Below are 20,585 nucleotides of genomic sequence, written 5' to 3' on the forward strand. Positions count from 1 at the left end.
TCATATTATATTTCCAACAGGTAACTCACCCAATTACAGGAAATATAAAAATAAATAAATCTTGATAAGGTTCATAAAAAAATAAAAAAAAACCAAAGAGGAAAAAGAAACAAAAAATATTTTAATAAAATTACTTAATACATCATAACCGTAACCTAAACTATAAAATCAGTAAACAATAGAAGACAGTTATAGATTAATTAACGTTGCTAATTATTGCTTTCAAAGAATCATAGAAAATATCACAATGTGTACAATAAGTATTAAACAAATAACATATATAATTTATTGGCGCTCTAGTTAGCATATTAGTTCTAGCATGTTGACCATAAAAATTTAAGGCACTTCTTGTGTTTAACCTGGATATTATGTACCTTATTTGATTTAGTAACTCGGTACAATCAATTTTATTATTTACCATTCTGGTTTACCATTCCAAACCTATCTAATAAAAAATCATTGTCTAGTCCCCTAGCAGGATAAAAACCATCATCTTTGAAAGCTAAATATTTCCAAAATTTTCGTTGTACGGACTCAAGCTTTATTAAATCGACCCGACTAAACTCTGAACTGGAGATACTACACACCAAAATATGGCGATTGAGCTTAACACGTCTTATACAAATATTGCAGGTTTACGAGATACAGGGTATTTAAAGTAGGAATTTTAATTGGAAATTTCTTAATAATTTTGTGATTTTAAGAAGTATTGTCTTGAAAATTGGCGACTTCATGTGTTTTGACATGTAAATTACGAACTTTGTGGCGAATTTAGCATTATTTATACAGGGCGTTAGTTACACCCTATTACTTAGATAAATTACGACATATCTTTTTTGCCTAATCAAATCAATTCAAATCAAATCAAATCAAAAGTAATTTATTTGCCATAAAGAGTCAATACATCCCTAGAAACAAAATGTAAAGATATTTAATATTCGAAATTACATCTTCTTCCGGCAAAAAGGTCTGTCCCGCGATTTTCAACAATCGATACTCTTTAGCTACTGACAAAAAAAGCTAAGAGTGGGACAAACCCGTCAACTTAAAGTTAATTAATAAAAAAAAACCCCAAAAAAAATCATCAAACTAAATAAATTATTACAGAAAGAATAACAACAGATTTGCACGAGTGTGTGCTAAGAATCAATATAAGTAATTAATATTTTAATAAATTTTTATTTATAATATAATTTTTCTATAAGAATTAATTAGAAGCCTGAGGCTAGAGCTAGAGGGAGGCGGAGGAAACGACGAATGGTGGGAGACGAATGATGGACGGTCCAGACAATTTTTGATAATGTTTACTTGTATGTATTTTAGGTCAAAAGCGAATGCGTGCACCTCTATTGTTAAAAAGACAAAGAGAAGAAAACCCAAAGACAAGAATAAAACAAAAATGTATGTACATATTAGTTAGTTGCGAGCCTATAGTTGAATCTGCAGGAGCATTAATTTCACATGCTTTTTAAAACTATTTAACCCATTAGTGTCCAAAGTTAGTTTTTGTTTTATTTTTAAATTATAATTAGAAAAAATACCTTATTATGGGTCTAATAAACATAAAAAAATTGTTTTTTAAGTTTTAATTCACTAGAGCCTTTGTTTTAGGCCGTCCCTTTAGAGGGACGCTGGGCAAAAGGAAAAAAAATAATTAAAGTAAGATAACATGTTTATTATGTTTTGTATATAATTACATTATATTTTAGTTATCATGGTAAAATTTTAGAATGCAATGCTACACTTTTCGCAAATGAATTGGTTTTTTTTCCACATAGAACACATCGGCGGTCGGTTTCATTGTAGATCAGATGCCCAATATTATCGAATCGTACGTCATGTAATGGTCGAGGCACTCTGGTTTTTCACCCCCTTGCAGGGGTTTAGTACCAAAACTTTTCAAAAAACTTAGCGATATGTATCGTCGAAACGCCAAATAAACTAACAGAGTCAGGATGATTTGTTTTCAATTTTCGCATAAGTAACCAAGCATTCACAACAGATACATCTAATAAATATAAGACTAGTGGCCAATACCATTTCCTTTGTCGAAATATTGATCTATAAGCCGCAATAATACCATCTAATTTGTCCACACCATCCATATATTTACTATAGTTGGCTACTATTTTCGGCTGAGGAATTGTCTTCTTAGATCGGGTGACACTGTGCCAACGAAGTGTGTTAGTTACTTCAGTGGTTTCAAAATTGGATGCAACAGAAACAACTTTATTATCTTTCCATTGTACGAGCATGCTGGTGCCATTTCGATAATACTTATAGCTTCCCCTTTGCTGATATTATATTCCATTCCTTCTTAGTTTGTACCGGACATTTCTCTAAACGATTATCTCTTATTGTGCCTGTGGCACAATAATTGTTTTTCGATAAATAGTCAAAGAGAGGAAGGCCTGTAAAGTAATTATCCATAAAAATTTTATAACCCTTACCTGAAGGTAATTCGACTTGCTCTATTAAAGATTACATCTCCATATTAAAGTAATACATCTCCACCCAAACCAAATTTCTTTTTTTTTCTTTGTTTTGCTTTTTTCCGGTATAAATCTCAAAACCATACATGTATCCGCTACTCGAACAAATAGCCCAATTTTTGTAGCCAAATCTTATGGGCTTACCCCGAATGTATTGCTTGGCATAATGTTTTCCATAATGTGGCACAATGCTCTCGTCAATGGATAAATGCTCATCAAAGCTATTGTGTGTTCTAAAATTCAGGTTTAGATAATCTCTCAAGGGTCTCAATTTATAAAGCCTGTCGTCTTGGGGTAATTTTGAATTGTCATTAAAGTGAATATACTTTAGTTGAGTCTCAAACCGATTTCGACGCATGCTGTTTTGTAATATTTTTGGGATATCTTCTTCACTCGACCAATAGAGTCTTCTGTTTGGATATTTTCCATATCCCCATAAAAAAAACGCTCCTAGTACCACATGCAGTTCGTCCAGAGTAAAATTTAGTTCTACATTTTTCTGCCGTGCATACCTATTACTTTCCGTAATAATCAACGTCAAAAGTTCTTTATTGAAAAACAATTCGAAAAAATCAACCGGGGTAGTTGGACTTTTTGCATCCGGTGAGGGTTCACTAGGGCTACAGACAATCACAAGGTCACTATTATTTACTCGGCCAGGATCAGGCTCCCGCCATCTTTGTTTTTTGGTACGCGTACTCTGTTTGTTGCTTTGTATTGTTATTGCCTTTTAGGTTTTTCTGAAGGACAGATAAAGGCAGTAAATTTTCAGGGTCAGAATCGTTAGAGTCATTTACGTAAACTATTTGACATTCCTGAGATAGGATTCCGCGAGGTAGGTGATTTATATTCGCTGCATGCTCGTCGTCAGATTCGTCGCTATCAACTTCGGTCTTATTTCCATCATTTGGAGGTAAAATATAGATGTTAGATTCCGGCAAGTCGTCATCCTCCTCTAAACAGTCCATTAGTTGAGCTAAGGTCAATCTGCAATAAAGGAGACATAGCGCTTGGCGTCCCTTATAAGGGACACAACATATGTATGTAGTAACGTATTTTACACGCGGTTTCAAAATCAGGGGTTCGATGACCTTTACTATTTTCTTTGAACATTATTTATAAAGATTCAATTAGTAATCAATGCGGAAAATGTTTATTTACACATACATAAAATAAAACTTACCCTTGACCCCTAGTAGAGAGTACATGGAGGGATCCATTTTCAATAACAAATAAATAATTTCGCGAGAAATAGAAAACAAAAACACCTGACACGTCGAATCAAGTATTTAATTGTATTTGAAAGGTCATTCCAAATCTTACACGCCCTGTATGTAATGATTTTTGAAAGTTTGTCGTCCGGTAAAGAGGAACTCTATATAAATTAATGTTTCTAGTTTCATGAGCAGTGTGTGGTAGTGGCATTAAACAGTCATGCAGATACTCCGGTTTCCCAGTCTTGATAATTCTATAGACAAAGCAGTACATATGAAGCTTTCTTCTATTTTCCATGGTTAAAATTTCGTTATTATATAGATGTGGAGTTATACAAGGTGTCCAAATAGGGTATCAGCGCTTTATTTGTGCATTTAATCTCAGACGTGGCAATGCCGCCACTTACGGTGGGAGTCAAAATGTAAACGGGTTCAAGGAATTTCAGTTGCAATGGAGCCGTTTACCGGAGAGCAACGCGCTTTTTGTGTACGTGCATTTTACCAAAACAATAATTCAATCGTGACAGCACGCCGTCTATATCGCGCTCATTACCAATTACATGATATTCAATTATCACCTAGCCCTGATGTTATTAGAAAATGGATCAGAATGTTTGAAGCCTTATCTGTATCCAACCTTATCTGTACGGAAGCGAAGTCAGACGACTACTCTCAAAAGATCATCTTTACATAACATTTTGACCATGGACTTGCTTCTGCATGCATATAAGATACAGTTAGTGCAGGAATTAAAACCGAGGGATTACATACACGGTTAGAATTTGTCAATGAAATGATGGAACGATTCGTCAATTTCAATAACATTTTATTCAGTGATGAGGCTAATTTTCATGTAAATGGCCACGTAAATAAGCAAAATTGCAGGTACTGGCCTGACGTTAATCCTCGCAGAAAACACGAACGTCCACTGCATAGCCCCAAAGTGGTCGTATGGGCTGCTATGTCTGCTGATGGCATAATTGGGCCGTATTTTTTTGAAGATCAAAATGGACCCTTACCGTTAATACCGAGTGGTATTGTGCAATGTTACAAGATTTTCTTGCACTATCTCTCCGACAGTTTCAAGGTTTTAACTTAGAAACCTGGTTTCAGCAGGATGGTGCGACATGCCATACGTCAAATCGGGCAATTGAACCTGTTCAACAATTATTCCCCAATAAAGTCATTTCAAGAAAAGGCCATATTAACTGGTCTCCTAGGAGCCCGGACCTATCGCCACTTGATTATTTCTTATGGGGTTACCTCAAAAGTAAGGTCTACGTGAATAATCCAGCTGATATAAATCAATTAAAGCAAAGTATCCAGGAGCAAATAAGATTAATATCAAGGGAAATGTGTGGACGGGTTATCAATAATCTTCGTTTTCGATTTGAAGAGTGCATACAGCGCAACGGACACGATTTAGACAACATTGTTTTTGGTTCATAAATTTCCATTGACTGTACATTAATTTGCCATAAATAAATGATCATAGAAATATGGTGTATTTGGTTTATGCAAACATCACATTGCTGATACCCTTTTTGGACACCTTGTATGATCTCTATTGGGGATGTTGAAAGAAAATCTCATGCATGTGTTTTGTAATTTCTGATTTTTTTTTTATATAAACTTGTTATAGAGTCGGAGTATACCACATCTCCATAATCAAATAATGATAAAATTAGAGTTTCACAAAGGAAGTATTTAATTTTTGAGGGTAAACAGTTTTTTAGGTGATAGTAATCTGCTTTTAATTTATTGTTGATGTGTGTTTCAAATTTTGTTGTTTCGTCAATAATTATGCCCAAGTTTTTTACTTCCGATTTAAAAGGAATGGATGGGCTCGTTATTTAAGATAATTGACATATTATTCTTCAGGTACTCCCTTGCTTGTTTACTTTGGCTTATAAGAATTGCCTGGGATTTCGTAGCATTGATGTTAAGATTATGATCATTGGCATATATAAATATTCTCGTTAAATCTTGATTTATTTTAAGATTACAGTCTGTCAGATCTTCACGGTTAATTGACATATAAAGTTGCGAATCGTCTGCATATTGATGTAGTGTGCTATAAAAAAGGCAGCTATGCGTATCTGCTACATAAATAGAAAATAAAAGTGGAGATAGAATTGATCCTTGGGGGACGCCTTTTGTTATTGGTTTGTACTTTGATTTGTTTACACCGGATTCGGTTTCAATTGACACGCAACACGCTCTATTAAGCAAGAAATTTAAAAAAGAAAAAAAGTTTATTACGGGATTGAAAAAATTATAGTACTGCAGTTTCGCAAGCATCATTTTGTGATCCAAGGTGTCAAATTTATGTTTAATGTCGTTAAGGACTTTGACCAATCACGATGACGTACTAAACTGCTTTCTAAAGCCCGACTGACAGCTTGGAATTATTTTAAATTTTTCTGAGAAGTGACTAATTTGTTCGGAGATAAATTTTTCAATAACTTTTGACATAGTCGGTAGTATGCTGATAGGTCTAAGATCGTTAAGACTAGCCAGTTCTGGTTGAGTTCTGTTCTTATTGTAGGCTCGTCTAGCTTTATCGCGAAATTTCATTAACAGCCTAATATTTTCAGTAATCCAAGGAAACTGTTATGGCTAAAACAACTAGAAAATCTAAAAGGCATCAATTTTAAATAAAAAAGGTGCTCTTGTTTATTTCATTTAACTCTATCAGTTTTTAAGTTATTTGCATTTTAAACATTCAGCGTATAGAAGCCACCGAAACTAGAAATTTCTTACTATGACCTTTTCACCGATGAGGCGACGTTTACTAGACGAGGTGTTTTTAATTGGAAAAACAATCATTTGTATGACTCCGAAAATCCACATGCTGTAAAGGAACGACATTTTCAGCATGAATTCAAGATAAATATTTGGTGTGGTGTGATATCTGGTTTTTTTATTCGTCCTTTTGAACTTCCCCCTAATCTGAACGGGCCCCTCTATTTAAACTTCATTGAACAACAGTTAAACCCACTAGTAGAAGATGTACCACTAGCCATACCCATAAGGCGGAACATGTGGTTTATGCAAGACGGGGCGCCGCTACATTTTTCTCTGTCAGTACGGCGATACCTGAATGAACATTCTCCTCACCGGTGGATTGGGTGTGGCAGTGAATTTATTTGGCCACCTAAGTCCAGACTTAAACCCTCTAGACTTCTCAATATAGTCGGTCACACATGAAGGACATTGTTTACAAAGATACAATTAATTCCATCGAAGAAATACGACAGAAAACTCAAGAAGCTGCTAATATTATCAAAAATAATCGACAAATGTTATTAATTATTCAAAGATCTTTAAGGAGACGCTTTACAAAGTGTTTTGAAGTGGAAGGCGGGCATTTTGAGCGTTTTCCTTTAATATTGTTACTGATTGTTATTTGTTGTCTTTACCGTTGTTAGCCAGCAAAGTAGTAATTTAAAACAATAAATTCCTATTAAGCCAATGTAATAACGGTGGCTTAGGATTTTTTACGCTGAATGTTTAAAATGCAAATAACTTAAAAACTGATAGTACCTTTTTTATTCAAAATTTAACTGCCTTTTAGATTTTATAGTCGTTTTAGCCATAGCTAATTAGGTGAAAAAGATATGTTGTAATTTACCTAAGTAATAGGGTGTAACTAACGCCCTGTATAAATAGTGCTAAATTCACCACAAAATTCGTAATTTTCATGTCAAAACACATATCGCCAATTTTCAAGAAGAGACATTTCCAATTAAAATTCCAACTTTAAATACCCTGTTTCTCGTAAACCTGCAACATTTGTATAAGACAGATTACGCTCAATCGCCATATTTTGGTGTGTAGTATCTCCAGTTCAGAGATTGCCCATTCTTAATGAATCACCCTGTATAATAATAGTCCTATTATTATATTAAAAACTCTGGGTCATAATTTCCATTAATTAGTGAACATTTTATTTTATCTATTGTCCATAAACCGGCAATAAAATTACTTTTTTCTCAAAAACGAAACAGGATACCAAAAAAGTAAAAGGGGTCTAAAAGTTGTATTTTCACTTGCTTCATAAAAACTGATTAGAGCACGTTTTAATAAATTTAATTTAATTAGTTCTAAATAAGCCCTTTTCTTCTATTAATATCACTGCTAAAAAGAAAAAACCATAGCAAGACTAATAGGGTAAAAGGATGGGAGATGGACCAGGAGGGTAGACGGTCCACTCAAAATATCCGGCAAGGTTTGGCAACAAGGCAAGACTAACCTGTCCCGTTCGCATTAAAACATTCTGCCACACAATCTAGCCAAAGCCCCAAATTTTGGCCAATCAAAATCGATGTGGCTACTTTGAGTGGCATAATGTTATTGTATGCGCTACATAAGGGGTCAGAATGTCGAGATTGTCGAGGCTTGAGGATGCACTTGTCCGCTAGAAGTGCGTTCGTTGGTTGCGTTGCGTGTTGTGCCGATTTCCCGCTCATTGTTTTTTGTTTTGGTAACATTTATGCAAAGACATTTTTATTTAAGATTGATATTTATTCATGATGACCAAAACTACCTTTAATATTTGAGTATTCAAATGTAAGCGAAAATACTTTTTGTGCAAACTTGCTATACGAGAACGACATAAAAAGTTGGATTAAAGAGTTTGAAAAGTTAACCTCAACTAGTTGGATTATAAAATCGCAAAAAAATAATACGCACTGTTTCGTAAGTAGGTAAGTAGTTTTATACATTTTACCAAAGATACTAGATATACCTACACTATAGTTCGCCTATCTGTCATTTTTGTTTAGAAATATATTTATAAAAAAAAATAAGTATATGTTCTTATTTGTTTATTTGTTTTGTTTTTAGTTGTGTATTTTACTGTCACCACACAGGATTCAAAAGAGTTACCCGCACAAATATCGCACCTTTTCACGGAGTACCACGTTAAAGTATAAACTACATAATATAAAATCCATTCAAAAAAAGAATCGTAAAAAAGAATCGTACGTAAAATAATGTACATATGTATATAACGCATACATAAACAAGCTTCATTAACTCATCATTTTATATCATTCGTTCAATAAATACTAGTTATATAAATAGCTATTATTGTTTTAACCTTTTATATTTTAATGTACATACATATGTGATTTTTTATCTAGTATAGTTTTGACAGTTGAAAAATTACCTATAAATCGACAGTACGTTAATTTATTTATAAATTTAAATTTAATCGGTAAAACAATAAACAAATCAAACTAATATTATTCAAAACATAAAGTCTAAATTGTTGAAGAGTTTATTTTAAAAATAAACTCTTAAAACAAAACTAAATCTTGCTTTCTGATTGAGAACTGGCTTAAATACCTACATCCTACATAACGAGGGTCTAACGTCATAGGGGCGTATGCGCCAAAAAGTAAATTTTACAGGAGAAATGAAAAACATTTAATTAATTTATCATAAAAGTTTGAAATATGCCTTTTAGGGGTATATAATACCCCTTAAGGGTACATTTTTACCTTTTTTTGAATAATTAAACATTTACGATAAATTAATTAAACGTTTTTCATCTCTCCTGTAAAATTTATTTTTTGGCGGATACGCCCCTCTGACTGAGTTAGACCCTTGATATTATTTAGTTTTATTACAACTTACGAGTAGGTATAATAATAAAATTAATACAAAATTTAATTTCCTCAAAAAAAAAGTTCTTCTAAAAATAAGTACTTATTTAGTTTTCAAAAACTGCATAGTGTTTTTTTTTTAGAAAATTGTTGAAAAAGAAGAGTTTCAATCAAAGGGGATAATTATAAATTATTTAAAAAACCCATTTGCTCTCATAGTAGTAGCTAAAATTATGCAAAGAGCACATAATTTGCCATTCGCCAAAGATATAGTATTTGTTGACAGTACATCATCATGCGATTCACTAAATCATTGCTTAACGTTTTTACTGACACCTTCTTAAATTGGTGCAGTTCCTTTAGCAATAATTATAACCTCAGGACAGCAAGTGATTATCAAGCAGGATTTGAACTGCTAAAAAACTCGGTGCCAAATTCATTTTGCGGGCAAGGTTTTCCGAAAATTTTTATGACTGATGACTCCAATTCTGAAAGATAGGCCTTAAAATCTGTGTGGCCCAATTCCAAAACTTTGCTTTGTCGGTTCTATATGTTACAAGCGGTATGGCGCTGGCTGTAAGAGAAAAAACATGGTATTCCAGCAAATCATCGAAAAGAGTTTTATCAAAACTTTCATAATATTTTAGTAGCGTCTACAGAAGATAGAGCTAACGAGGAATTTAACTTGGCAATTTTAAATTCTGCTTCATTGCCAGAATGGCAAAAACTTGCAGAAACAGGCCATTTCCCAGTTATCTAGTACCCTATTTTCTGTCCCGAGTGAAAATTCGGATAAAAAGTATGACGTTGATATTTCAAACGGAGTTTGCAGCTGTGAAGTTGGACGGCTAGGCTCTTTTTGTGAACACCAGGCTGGAGTTCTGCATTCTTTTCAAAAAGCATCTTTAAATACTGCAAGTTTTAGTGTCGAATCAAGTTTTTTAATGGCTCAGCTAGCTTTATAAGCTTTTTTAGGAGAGAATGTTCAAAGGATTTTTATATGCCATTTACATCTACAAATCAAAACATGACTGAACGAGTGGGTGAAGCTGACAAAAATTTGGCTACTGATGTAAACTTAAATAATGGTTTAATATCGGAAAATAATGTTAATAATCACCAAACATTAACTGACCTTGAGCAAGAGGAGAACATTAGTGAGGATCAGTTTACCTCACTTATTATTTTAATGAAGAAATATCATGTAAAATTTGGTACCACTGCCCAAAGTTCAACCAAATTTATGTCACGACTGAGGTTATTGATTTATGAACTTAAATAGAGCTGGAAGCTGCAGCCCACTTAAAGTTAAAAGGAGAACAGCTATTAATGTGCAACCAACTGCTGTTGCTCGACGAAAACCAGGAGTAGTAAGGGGATGCAAAAGAGCTCCTATAGGCCGCCCAGCCCAATGCGAATCTTTAAGAAAAAGGGCCAAACGGCCACATAATTTGGCAAAAAACGTTCGATCGTCCCAATGCCTTAAAACATGGCGATGCACATTAAAGTACATTAAACTTAGGTAAATTAATGTATATAAAATACAGCTATGTATAATATAAAGGATTAGTTTATATTTTTTTATTCGTTAACCTTTGCAATAAGTGTGGAAAGACTGTAGCCACCAAAAAAAAGAAAGTATAGCATGGTCCGTCTATCCTACCCCTAGTGGTCCATCTCATCTCCACAGAGCAGGATAGATGGACAAATGGCACACCTGTCATTATGTATATTTTTTAGTGCCTAGAATTAATATTTTTAACTCCTAATTATACCAAAAGAAATACCAATGTTATGTTATGTTATGTTATACAGGGTGTCCCGTAATTAATTGGACATAGGTTAATGTAGGATACCTGACATGAAAATAAACTGTTTGAGCTCAATATCGCTTAGCAAAATGTTATTGGTTTTCGTTCTACAGGGTGTTAAAACTAATTTTTTAGCAAACAATTATTGAAATATTTTGGAATCCACTGGACAGATTAATCTAAAATTTGGTGTACTCTTATTATTTGGGATGAGGAACACGAATATGATATCTATTTTCCCATTACCACTAGATGGCGCCACATTGAGTGATTAAAATGGTCATAACTTTTTTGACCTACCTGTACGCACATTTGCGAGTGAAAATAATAAAACAGTATTTCATTCTAGTCAAAAAAGGTATACTTCTTTGATCTCCAAAAAGTAGACCATTTTCGAAATAAACGCATTTTTGTATTAGGTTGCGTATGAACAAATTATTATCGGAGTTTTACAAAGTATGCTTTGCCTAGGATGAATACATCATAACTACGACGTGTCAAGGTGAAGTATTAATAAGTAAGTCTTTAATTTGGCTAAAGCTTGTGTTCTTGTTGTGTTATTTTCGCTTAAAAATGCCGCGTCACAATGATTTTTCTAATGCTCAGATGCGGGATATGGTATGTGTATATGCTCAAGAAAATGTTCGTAGTCGAAGAGCAGCGCAGCGTTATTTAGATCCGTATGCGGATAGAAGGCAGCCAAATCATCAAACATTTAAAGCATTGTACGATAGATTAGGCGAAACGGGCTCATTTTGTTCAAAAAATGTAAATGCGGGAAGACCAAGGATAATTGGAGCAAATATGGAAGATGAAATTTTGGTTCGTGTTATCGAAAATCCTGAAACCAGCACAAGACGTATTGAGGCAGCCACTGGTGTAAGGAAACCTTCGGTGTCCAAAATTATACGCCAAAAAAAACTGTATCCGTATCATTTCACTCCAGTTCAAAATCTTCTTTCTCAAAACTTTCCTGCAAGACTCCAATTCAGTCAATTTTTAAGAGAGCGCCAATTGAATGATCCATTTTTTTGTAATAAAATTTTATTTACGGATAAATAGCCACGTTCACAAGAAGAGGTGTTTTTAATTGGCGTAACAATCATATCTATTCGATGGAAAATCCTCATGCTTTCCAAGAGCACCATTTTCAACATGAGTTTTCAATAAATATTTGGTGTGGTATCTTTGGGGATTGTATTGTGGGACCGTTTGAATTGCCAGCTAAGCTTAATGGAGAAAGTTATCTAAATTTCTTGAGGAATGATCTATCCATTCTTCTAGAAGATGTGCCCCTAAATTTAAGACGTGACAGTTGGTATATGCACGATGGTGCACCGGCACATTATTCACTGCAAGTGAGAAATTACTTGGACGAAATTGATCCTCATAAATGGATTGGTAGAGGTAGTGAATATCCGTGGCCTGCGCGTAGTCCCGATCTTAATCCCTTAGATTTTTATTTCTGGGGCTACTTGAAATCACTTGTGTATAAAAATAAAATAAATAACCGTCAGGAATTGTGGCAAAAGATTGTGGAAGGAGTCAATACCATCAGGGCCCAAGAAGAATCATTGTTTAGAGTCAGGCAAAATTTAAATAAAAGAATTAGACAATGGGTCAATGTGTCAATTTCAATAAATGTTTGGTAAAAAATTAGTTTTAACAGCCTGTAGAACGAAAACCAACATTTTGCTAAGCGATATTGAGCTCAAACGGTTTATTTTCTTGTCAGGTATCCTACATTAACCTATGTCCAATTAATTACGGGACACCCTGGATATATTTTTTCCAATTTTGTTATTTTTTTTAATTAAAGAAGCACGTTTAATTTTTAAAAATGTAGTCCATCTCTCCTCCTTTTACCCTATAAAGATTTTTACGACAAACGATGATTGTAAAAAAAATTGACACCCTGTAAATCAAATATAGCAAAAAACAGTGTGCTCAAAACTACAGTCAAATTATTTATAAATATTATATGCTACGTCTCAGCAACGTTTTGAATGTAAAATACTATTTAAGCTTTTTATGATATATAGAATTAGTTTTAAAAACAATATAGATAATAAAGTTATTGTAACTTAAACAATGCAAATATTACTTTTTTCCAAGTTATCGAAAAATTTTCTGATAACTAAAAATCTGATATGTATATCATGCTCTACCCTCTTATCATTTCGATTTTAAAATAACGCAATCATAAACATCAAAGTATGAATTTTTTACTTTACCTGGATCCACCAGAGCCTCTAAAATCTTGTCTTTTTCAATAAGATGATATTTCTTCAGTTTTTGCAACTTTTGCTCATTAACACACAAGCCAAAGCACTCGTAGCCCAACACCAGCACTCCTCCTGTCCTATACCACTTATTTATAATTCCAAATCTCTGTTGGGCTGCTTTAATATTTCTAAACAAATTACATTTATGGTTAACGTAATTTATAGATAATAGTAAGGAAATTATCGGGAAATAGGATAGCAAACATATTCTCACTTATTCAGCGACTATTTATTAGATCTGTATTAAATCTTCGGCAAAAAATCGAACCAACACTAAATTTTGAATAATTGACATTGAAACTATAGTTTCGATCTTGAGCGATGATTGGTCAAATAGAAATGAGAAATAATAGAAATAGATCTCTTTTACTTGGTTCACACAAGTAAAAGAGATCTATTTTTTACCGTCAAAAGCACAGAAACTGAAATATAAATATATTGTTTCTGAGCAATACCATCGCCAATTATGACACGTAACGCTAATAACGCGGGTAATATTGGAGCTGCTTATGCTGAATTGAAGATGTTACCCAGGATTTCAGCGTTTTTGGATGTGTTAACTAAAATTCATTGAGACAATTAGTATGTGGGTCTATTTCTATGTTCTCTACAATAGTTAGTTTTTTACTTTTGTTAACGTTGTGTAAAACTTTAAACTTATTTTCTGTATTGAGTAGATGACCGTATTCTTCTAAATGCATACTAAAAGCGGATCTTTTATCGTTTGGTGACTTTTGAGAAGCGATGTATCGAAGTAAAGCAAAATTTGCTACAAATAAAACCCAAAAGCGAAGCATGAAATTACTTTAAAATTAAAAGTGTACAAGACAAAACAATATAGTCTTGCAAATTTTATGTTAACCAGTCCATCTCCTATCTTTTAAAACTTCCCTTAGTGACATTAATCGATATACGACAGAAAATATGTCTGACAAGTTTTAGAAGAAATAGGATCCAAAAATTTCAAGCTTTGGTCACTGATAATGCTAGTGCCATCGTTAAGGCAAGGAACTTAATCCACAACAACTACAAACATATATCTGTTTATGGGCGTGTTATGTAGTTAAACTTTAAATAATATTATGTTCTAATTACGTTTACGTTATAAGGCGATAGTCCTTTAGTCTGTAAATCGCTGCTAGCTTTTTTCTTCTTAAACAAAATTAATGCTTCTTAGAAGAAGAAATTAAAACCATAATTAAAGAAATCATTAAAGCCATATTTTAGCGAGTAAGCGCCTTACTCGGTTGCCTTACGATATCTTAAGCGTTACATTATCATATGGTTGCGCTCGAATGACGTCATGTCTAACAGCTGTCAGAGTCTAAATATTATTAAATATTAGATATACCTTATATCGGTTTTGAAGACTGACCTAAACCATAAAAACACCCATTCGTCTAAGTTTTCAAAACATTTTGAGTCTAAATCTGACCTTATACATTTTTAGGATCAGATCTAGATTGTAACAAAATACAAATTAATTTCGCCCTGAAAACGTTATTAAAGTTGACAGACATTTGTCCAAGAGGAAATACAATAAACAAAAAAGTTACTGGCGTAAACACAACCTCACTCATTTTTTTTTCCACAGAAATAAACACAAACTAATCAAAAATCAATTTAAAAATATATCCGTGCAACCTCACCTTTACGTTCTTCACTATTTTTGCAAATCTATTCGCTCTTTTGATAATTTATTCTTTTCTGCATTTTTATTTGGTTTGGATGTCTTAACTGTCTATACTAAACTAATACTAAAAAATATAATGCTTCTCAACTCTAAAAGAATATCAAAAAATTGATATCAATATTTATTGTTTATGATTGTTTGTATAGCTTCCCTTTCACATATCGAGTTTATTAGCGGTCTCGGGAGACCGCTAACAAACGCTTAAAGCGCCTTATACGGTGACGTCATGACTTGATCGCCCGAATGACATGTCTTAAAGACGCTTAGAAGCGCTTACTCGCTAAAATATAGCTCAACTGTCACATTTTGTCAGTCACTTTAAAACAAAATCAGGTTAAAAAAAGTAGAGCAAAGGTAACACTTATTTTAAAACTGACTCGTTGGGAATTAATTATGTATAATTTAAAGTCTCCTTGATGCAAAACATGCTTTAATAACTTTGGCGGTTTGTGAGAATATTGAAGATGTTAATAGTAAACGGGTTGTAAAGTTAATTTTGACTTAAGAAATATTTTGGATACGAGTATGAAAATTATATCTTCTCATAAAGCTTATTGTTGACTATATTTCTAACGAGTTAGATGATGAGCGTCGACTAAGTCAGGTAACTGAATATTTTTCTAACACAGAAAATCATCTAGATAAAAATTGATCTTTAATATTGAAAAGTTAGTAGTGGAAGTCTTTTCTCCACAAATAAAATGCTAATCTTCTAATTTCAAATTTCAGGAGTGATGCGTTTCGGCAAGTGTTCTTGCCATCATCAGACTCTAAAATATATTACAAACAGTTCAAAAACATTTACGAACTTTTTTTCCTGACAGGTGACATCAAAAATGCAGACAAAATTGTAAAATACTTACATAGTTACTTAACACAAACACAAATTCTAAACAATAACAAATAATACTTGTATGGTACATTGTACGGCATCTAGTAATGCCGTATAACAAAATTGAACATTCTGGGATTAGCAAATTTTTCTACTCAGTACTGGGAGCGAGTGAGAGAGAACCATCGGACCTTGTAGTGTTATAGGGTGTAAATAAATAAATAAATAAATAAACAAATGTGTGTTAAATATGTCAATAAGTGAAAAATCAGATGTTAATGTTACTTTAAGGAATTAAAGAAAGTGTTGCTCTCAAATTTAGTTTGATCATTAATGAAAGTGTAAACGGGCGATTTGATGGCTTTATTTTTTTCCAGAAGATCCAACTTTAACCCCTTCTGACAAACGTGGAGTTCCTCGGTATCCGCCTCAGGCTCGAGTAATATGATATATATTTATATATATTTGAACTACTGTTAAAAGAGTTCTTAAAAAAATAAATATCGTCCATATAAGCCTACTATTGTTCAAGGTTTAAGGCATACAGACTACCCAAGACGATTAGAATTTTCAAACTCGTTTGTAAGGTAAAAGGTAATGTCAAGAAATACCTAATTTCAGCAAAAAAATATTTGTAAAGTGTTATACATCATTTTAAAAAAATATCTTTTTAATTTAGCAAAAAAACAAAATGGCCGCCATAAGAAAAAAAAGAAGTTGAGGATGGAATCTCAGAACCGAAACGTCGAAAACAAAAACTGAAATCAGGTATGTGTTGTCCTTAAAAAGTTGTCCTAATAAAGTTTTTACAGATATTAAAAATCCGTTGAAATAAAAAAAATACAGCCCCTTTTCAAAAATGCAACTTTTTTATTTTTTCCAAATATTTTAAAATCGAAAGAAGATAAAATCCTTCTGAAAGCGGCACTAAATTGGTAACTAAATGCCCTACAACTTTCCCTATTTAACCAATTTTCTATCTCTTATAGTTTCCAAGATACCCATACATGTACACCCAATTTGGGCCACACTGTATATGTGGCTTATTTAAATGTTTGTAAAGATGTTAAAAATAAAGAGAATGTATTATTTTGTCAGGATAATCATTGTTCCGAGCAATTTGAAAAATTAGCGTTTTTGAGATAGACCGACATTAAAAAGACGATGGAAAAGTGAGTTAAATGCGGAAAGCTTTTTATAGTTTAACGTTATCCGTTGCCGTTGGTTTTCTATAAATTTCTAATTCGAGTTTCATGTTGTTTGTTTTTTTTAAGTAAAAGGTCTAAAAAAAGTAGATTGTCTGATTGTTCCTGTTCAAAAGTGAAATGAACAGAAGGATTGATAGAGTTTAGAAATGCCTGAAATTCCTCGGTGGAACCAATCGCAATTTGATATTTCTCTCTCAAGAAAAAACATAAACACTTCTGCCAGAAAAGGTGACATGTTGGAACCCATTGCAACATCAGACTTTTGACAATATAATTTATTATTAACTTGAAAGAAGTTTTGCTTCAGTACACTGTCGATAAGAGAACAAATTTCTAATATGATATGAGTAGGTAGCTTGCTTTGTAAAAAGAGAAGTTCTCGGGTGTATAATAGACAATCTTCGGATGGGATGCTTGGAAATAGGTTAGAAATATCGAAAGTTCAGTTTTAAGGGACAGCGCAGATTCAAGCGATGACGTTCCCCCGACGTAATCATCTACGTACATGCTAGAGCGAATAGCTTCAGCTGCCAATGGATAGGTCTTCTTAGATAAGCTTCTTCATCATCGGCCAATTTTAATAAAGTTTTAATAGCAATATAGGGGGAACAAGTTAAACCATAAACCAGTCTTTTGATACGGAAGTCCTGGACAGGTTCATCTGGAGAGAATCGCCAAAGAATGCGTTGATAGTCCTGATGATCAGGAGCAACAACAATTTGCCGATACATTTTATAAATATCAGCAGTAAGAACAAATTTGTGGTAACAAAAACGAAGAAAAATAAATACCAAATCGTTCTGCAGTTTTGGACCACAATACAAGGTCTCATTTAAAGAGGGTAGGTTGGGCAAATGAGCAGATCCATTAAAAACTACTCGTAATTTTGTAGTTAAGCTCTCAGGCCTAATTACACAATGATGTGGAAGATAAAAGCAATTAGATAACGAAGGAGATACCGACTCCATGTGGTCTAAGTCAAGAAATTCCTTAATAAACTGACGATATAATTCATAGGTTGGACGATGCTTTATGAGTTTGCGCTCTAAAGAATAAAACCTATGGAGAGCTAATGAACGTATATTACCAAATGTAGGATTTTCCTCTTTAAAAGGCAAGTTGACAATAAATCTACCAGAGTCAGATCGTTGGTATGAATCTAAAAATATCTTTTCATACTGAATCTCGTCTGACGATAAATGATGTTGTTGAAGAATTTGCTCAAGGTCCCAAAATTGTTTAACTTGAGATTCCAATGAAATAGGATCATCAATTTGGCAAAATAACGTGGTCACTGATAAAGGTCCGGTGGTTGAAATAGGTCCCATTAAGATATAACCAAAAACAGTATTTACAGCATCAGGCTGACCTGATGATTCACCCCAAATGCGCCCATCTAGTAGCAGCTTAGAAAATATATCAGCTCTTAGAAGAATATCCATAGCATCTGGGCAATGAAATCGTTCATCAGCCAATCGAATATTAGAAATATGTGACCAATTTTCAATATTAAATCGACGCCTTGGCAATTCTTCACAAATTTTGGGAAGAACAAATGCATCAAGGTTAAAGGTAGGATTAGCTTTATGCAAAGGTCGGCGAGAAAGAGTAACAGCGTGGTAAATGCGAGATTTCATAGAAACAAGAAATGAGCTAGTGGGTATTTCTGTTTTTATTAAATTTTTGTAAGTTCATATGAGTTTTTATTGAGAGTGGGTTTTCAACTTTGACCAGTCTGATAGACTAACAGTGTCTGAGCAAACTTTAGTAGACTGTGAAAGAGTGTTGAAGTCCACCAACTTACCTAATCCAGATCTATCTATCATCTTTAAGTCCATTAATAAAACAAGAAGAAAAAACATTAAAAATGTGTGTTTCTCAAATGAAACAAATGGCAATACACTCAATTCATTCGGCAGGAAATATATTGGATCCTTTGGAGTATAATCGTGTTCATTTAAGCAGAGAACAACAAGTTGAGGGACCTGAGTTCATAGATAATTTAGCGACTTTAAAATGTGGAGACGACTCTGCTGAAATAATGGCAGATTTGGTACTTTATTGGTCTAAGAGAGAGATTTTTTGGAAAACCATTCGCTCTAAAATTAATTGAAACACAACCCAATTATATAGTAGAAAGGTACATGAAAACCACTTTTAAAGGTCTCAATTTGTTTTTGTCATTAAAACTCAATTAAAAACTTGGACTCGGTTACATCCTTTTTGTCGTAATCTAAACGAACTTTAGATTCTTTGGCATTATTCTCAGGGACATCATAAAAATAACATTCCTGGATCTGGTATAGTGCATACGATCTTAATCCGAACGGTGGCAAAATTGGGGAATAGTCAATATTCCGCATCTATAGGTACCATAAATATTTTAAACATTACTCAAAAATACCTTTTACGAGTAATTTTAAAAAAACATCCCAGATACTCCTCAAACCGTTTATACCAAGAAGCGCGCGTTTTTACAATACAGCAAATGTATGCTAAGTCAGTGCTAATATTTGCCTATAAATATCCTGATTTGCGGCGACCGATAGAGAACTTGGGTTGCTATACTAGAAGCCAAGCAGTGCATTCTGTTAGTGTGCCTTTTCTGACAAGAGCGACTACTTAAAGGTTTTTAACATACCTTGGCCCAAAATTTTTTAACCTTCTTCCAAGTAGTATTAGAGAAGTTCGAAATATACATATGTTTAGTAGAGAAATAAATAGGTTGCTTCATGAAAACTTTGAAGTTTTTGCTACGGTGTTGCGTAGATAATTATTTATTTGCAAATTAAATATAGGGTATATGCAGCTTTATCAGTATATTTGTGGTTAAGATCTGTTATTCTGACTAGGGCGATTTAAATCATTAGTTCATTTAATCATTATTTTGGTTTATTCTTTGGTTTTAATATAGTTAGTATATAGTATAATATAGTATATAGTATATAGTATATTGGTATATTTGGTATATAGTATATAACTTTAAGTGAATTGTGAATTATATATATTATCTTCTTAATTACTTTTGTTTTGTACACACACAGATGCTAATCTAGGTGTACATCTATTTATACTTTTGTGAGTTTTGTAAAATTATTGTAAATTATTGTAAAATTATATGTAGATATTATATGTAGATATGTAGTTCTATTGAATAAACTATGAATATGAATAGGTATTAAAATAAGAAGCGAAATATATGTGATTAGTCCTCATATATTTCTAAGGCGACGAACGCCGGGATTTTTAGCCACCCCCCCCTTAACATTCATGCGAATGCCGTGTAATAGACGAAGAGGGCAAGTGGCGAGTCGAGAGAGGTTTTGAATTGTGAACGGGCTGGAAGTAAACGCCAGTGTCTTGCTTAAAGGCGATTTTTACTTTTTTATTTATATTTCATATTCGTCTGTATAGCAGGTGTTTTGAAGTGTGCTGGTC

The 20,585-nt window shown here is 33.2% G+C and overlaps 1 protein-coding gene across 7 annotated transcripts in view; it reads right to left on the reverse strand.

Moving 5' to 3' along the window:
- The window catches only part of LOC126736366 (transcriptional regulator ATRX-like), a 292,446-nt gene that overhangs the window by 145,086 nt on the left and 126,775 nt on the right, over nt 1–20,585 (reverse strand). For all 7 annotated transcript variants that reach the window (XM_050440688.1, XM_050440690.1, XM_050440686.1 and 4 more), the window contains exon 21: nt 13,364–13,542. In XM_050440688.1, the coding sequence (XP_050296645.1) occupies nt 13,364–13,542 (179 nt within the window). The remainder of the gene's footprint in view (nt 1–13,363; nt 13,543–20,585) is intronic.

The sequence above is a fragment of the Anthonomus grandis genome, chromosome 5 (genome assembly GCF_022605725.1).
Source record: "Anthonomus grandis grandis chromosome 5, icAntGran1.3, whole genome shotgun sequence".
In the NCBI taxonomy this organism is placed as follows: Eukaryota; Metazoa; Arthropoda; class Insecta; order Coleoptera; family Curculionidae; genus Anthonomus; species Anthonomus grandis.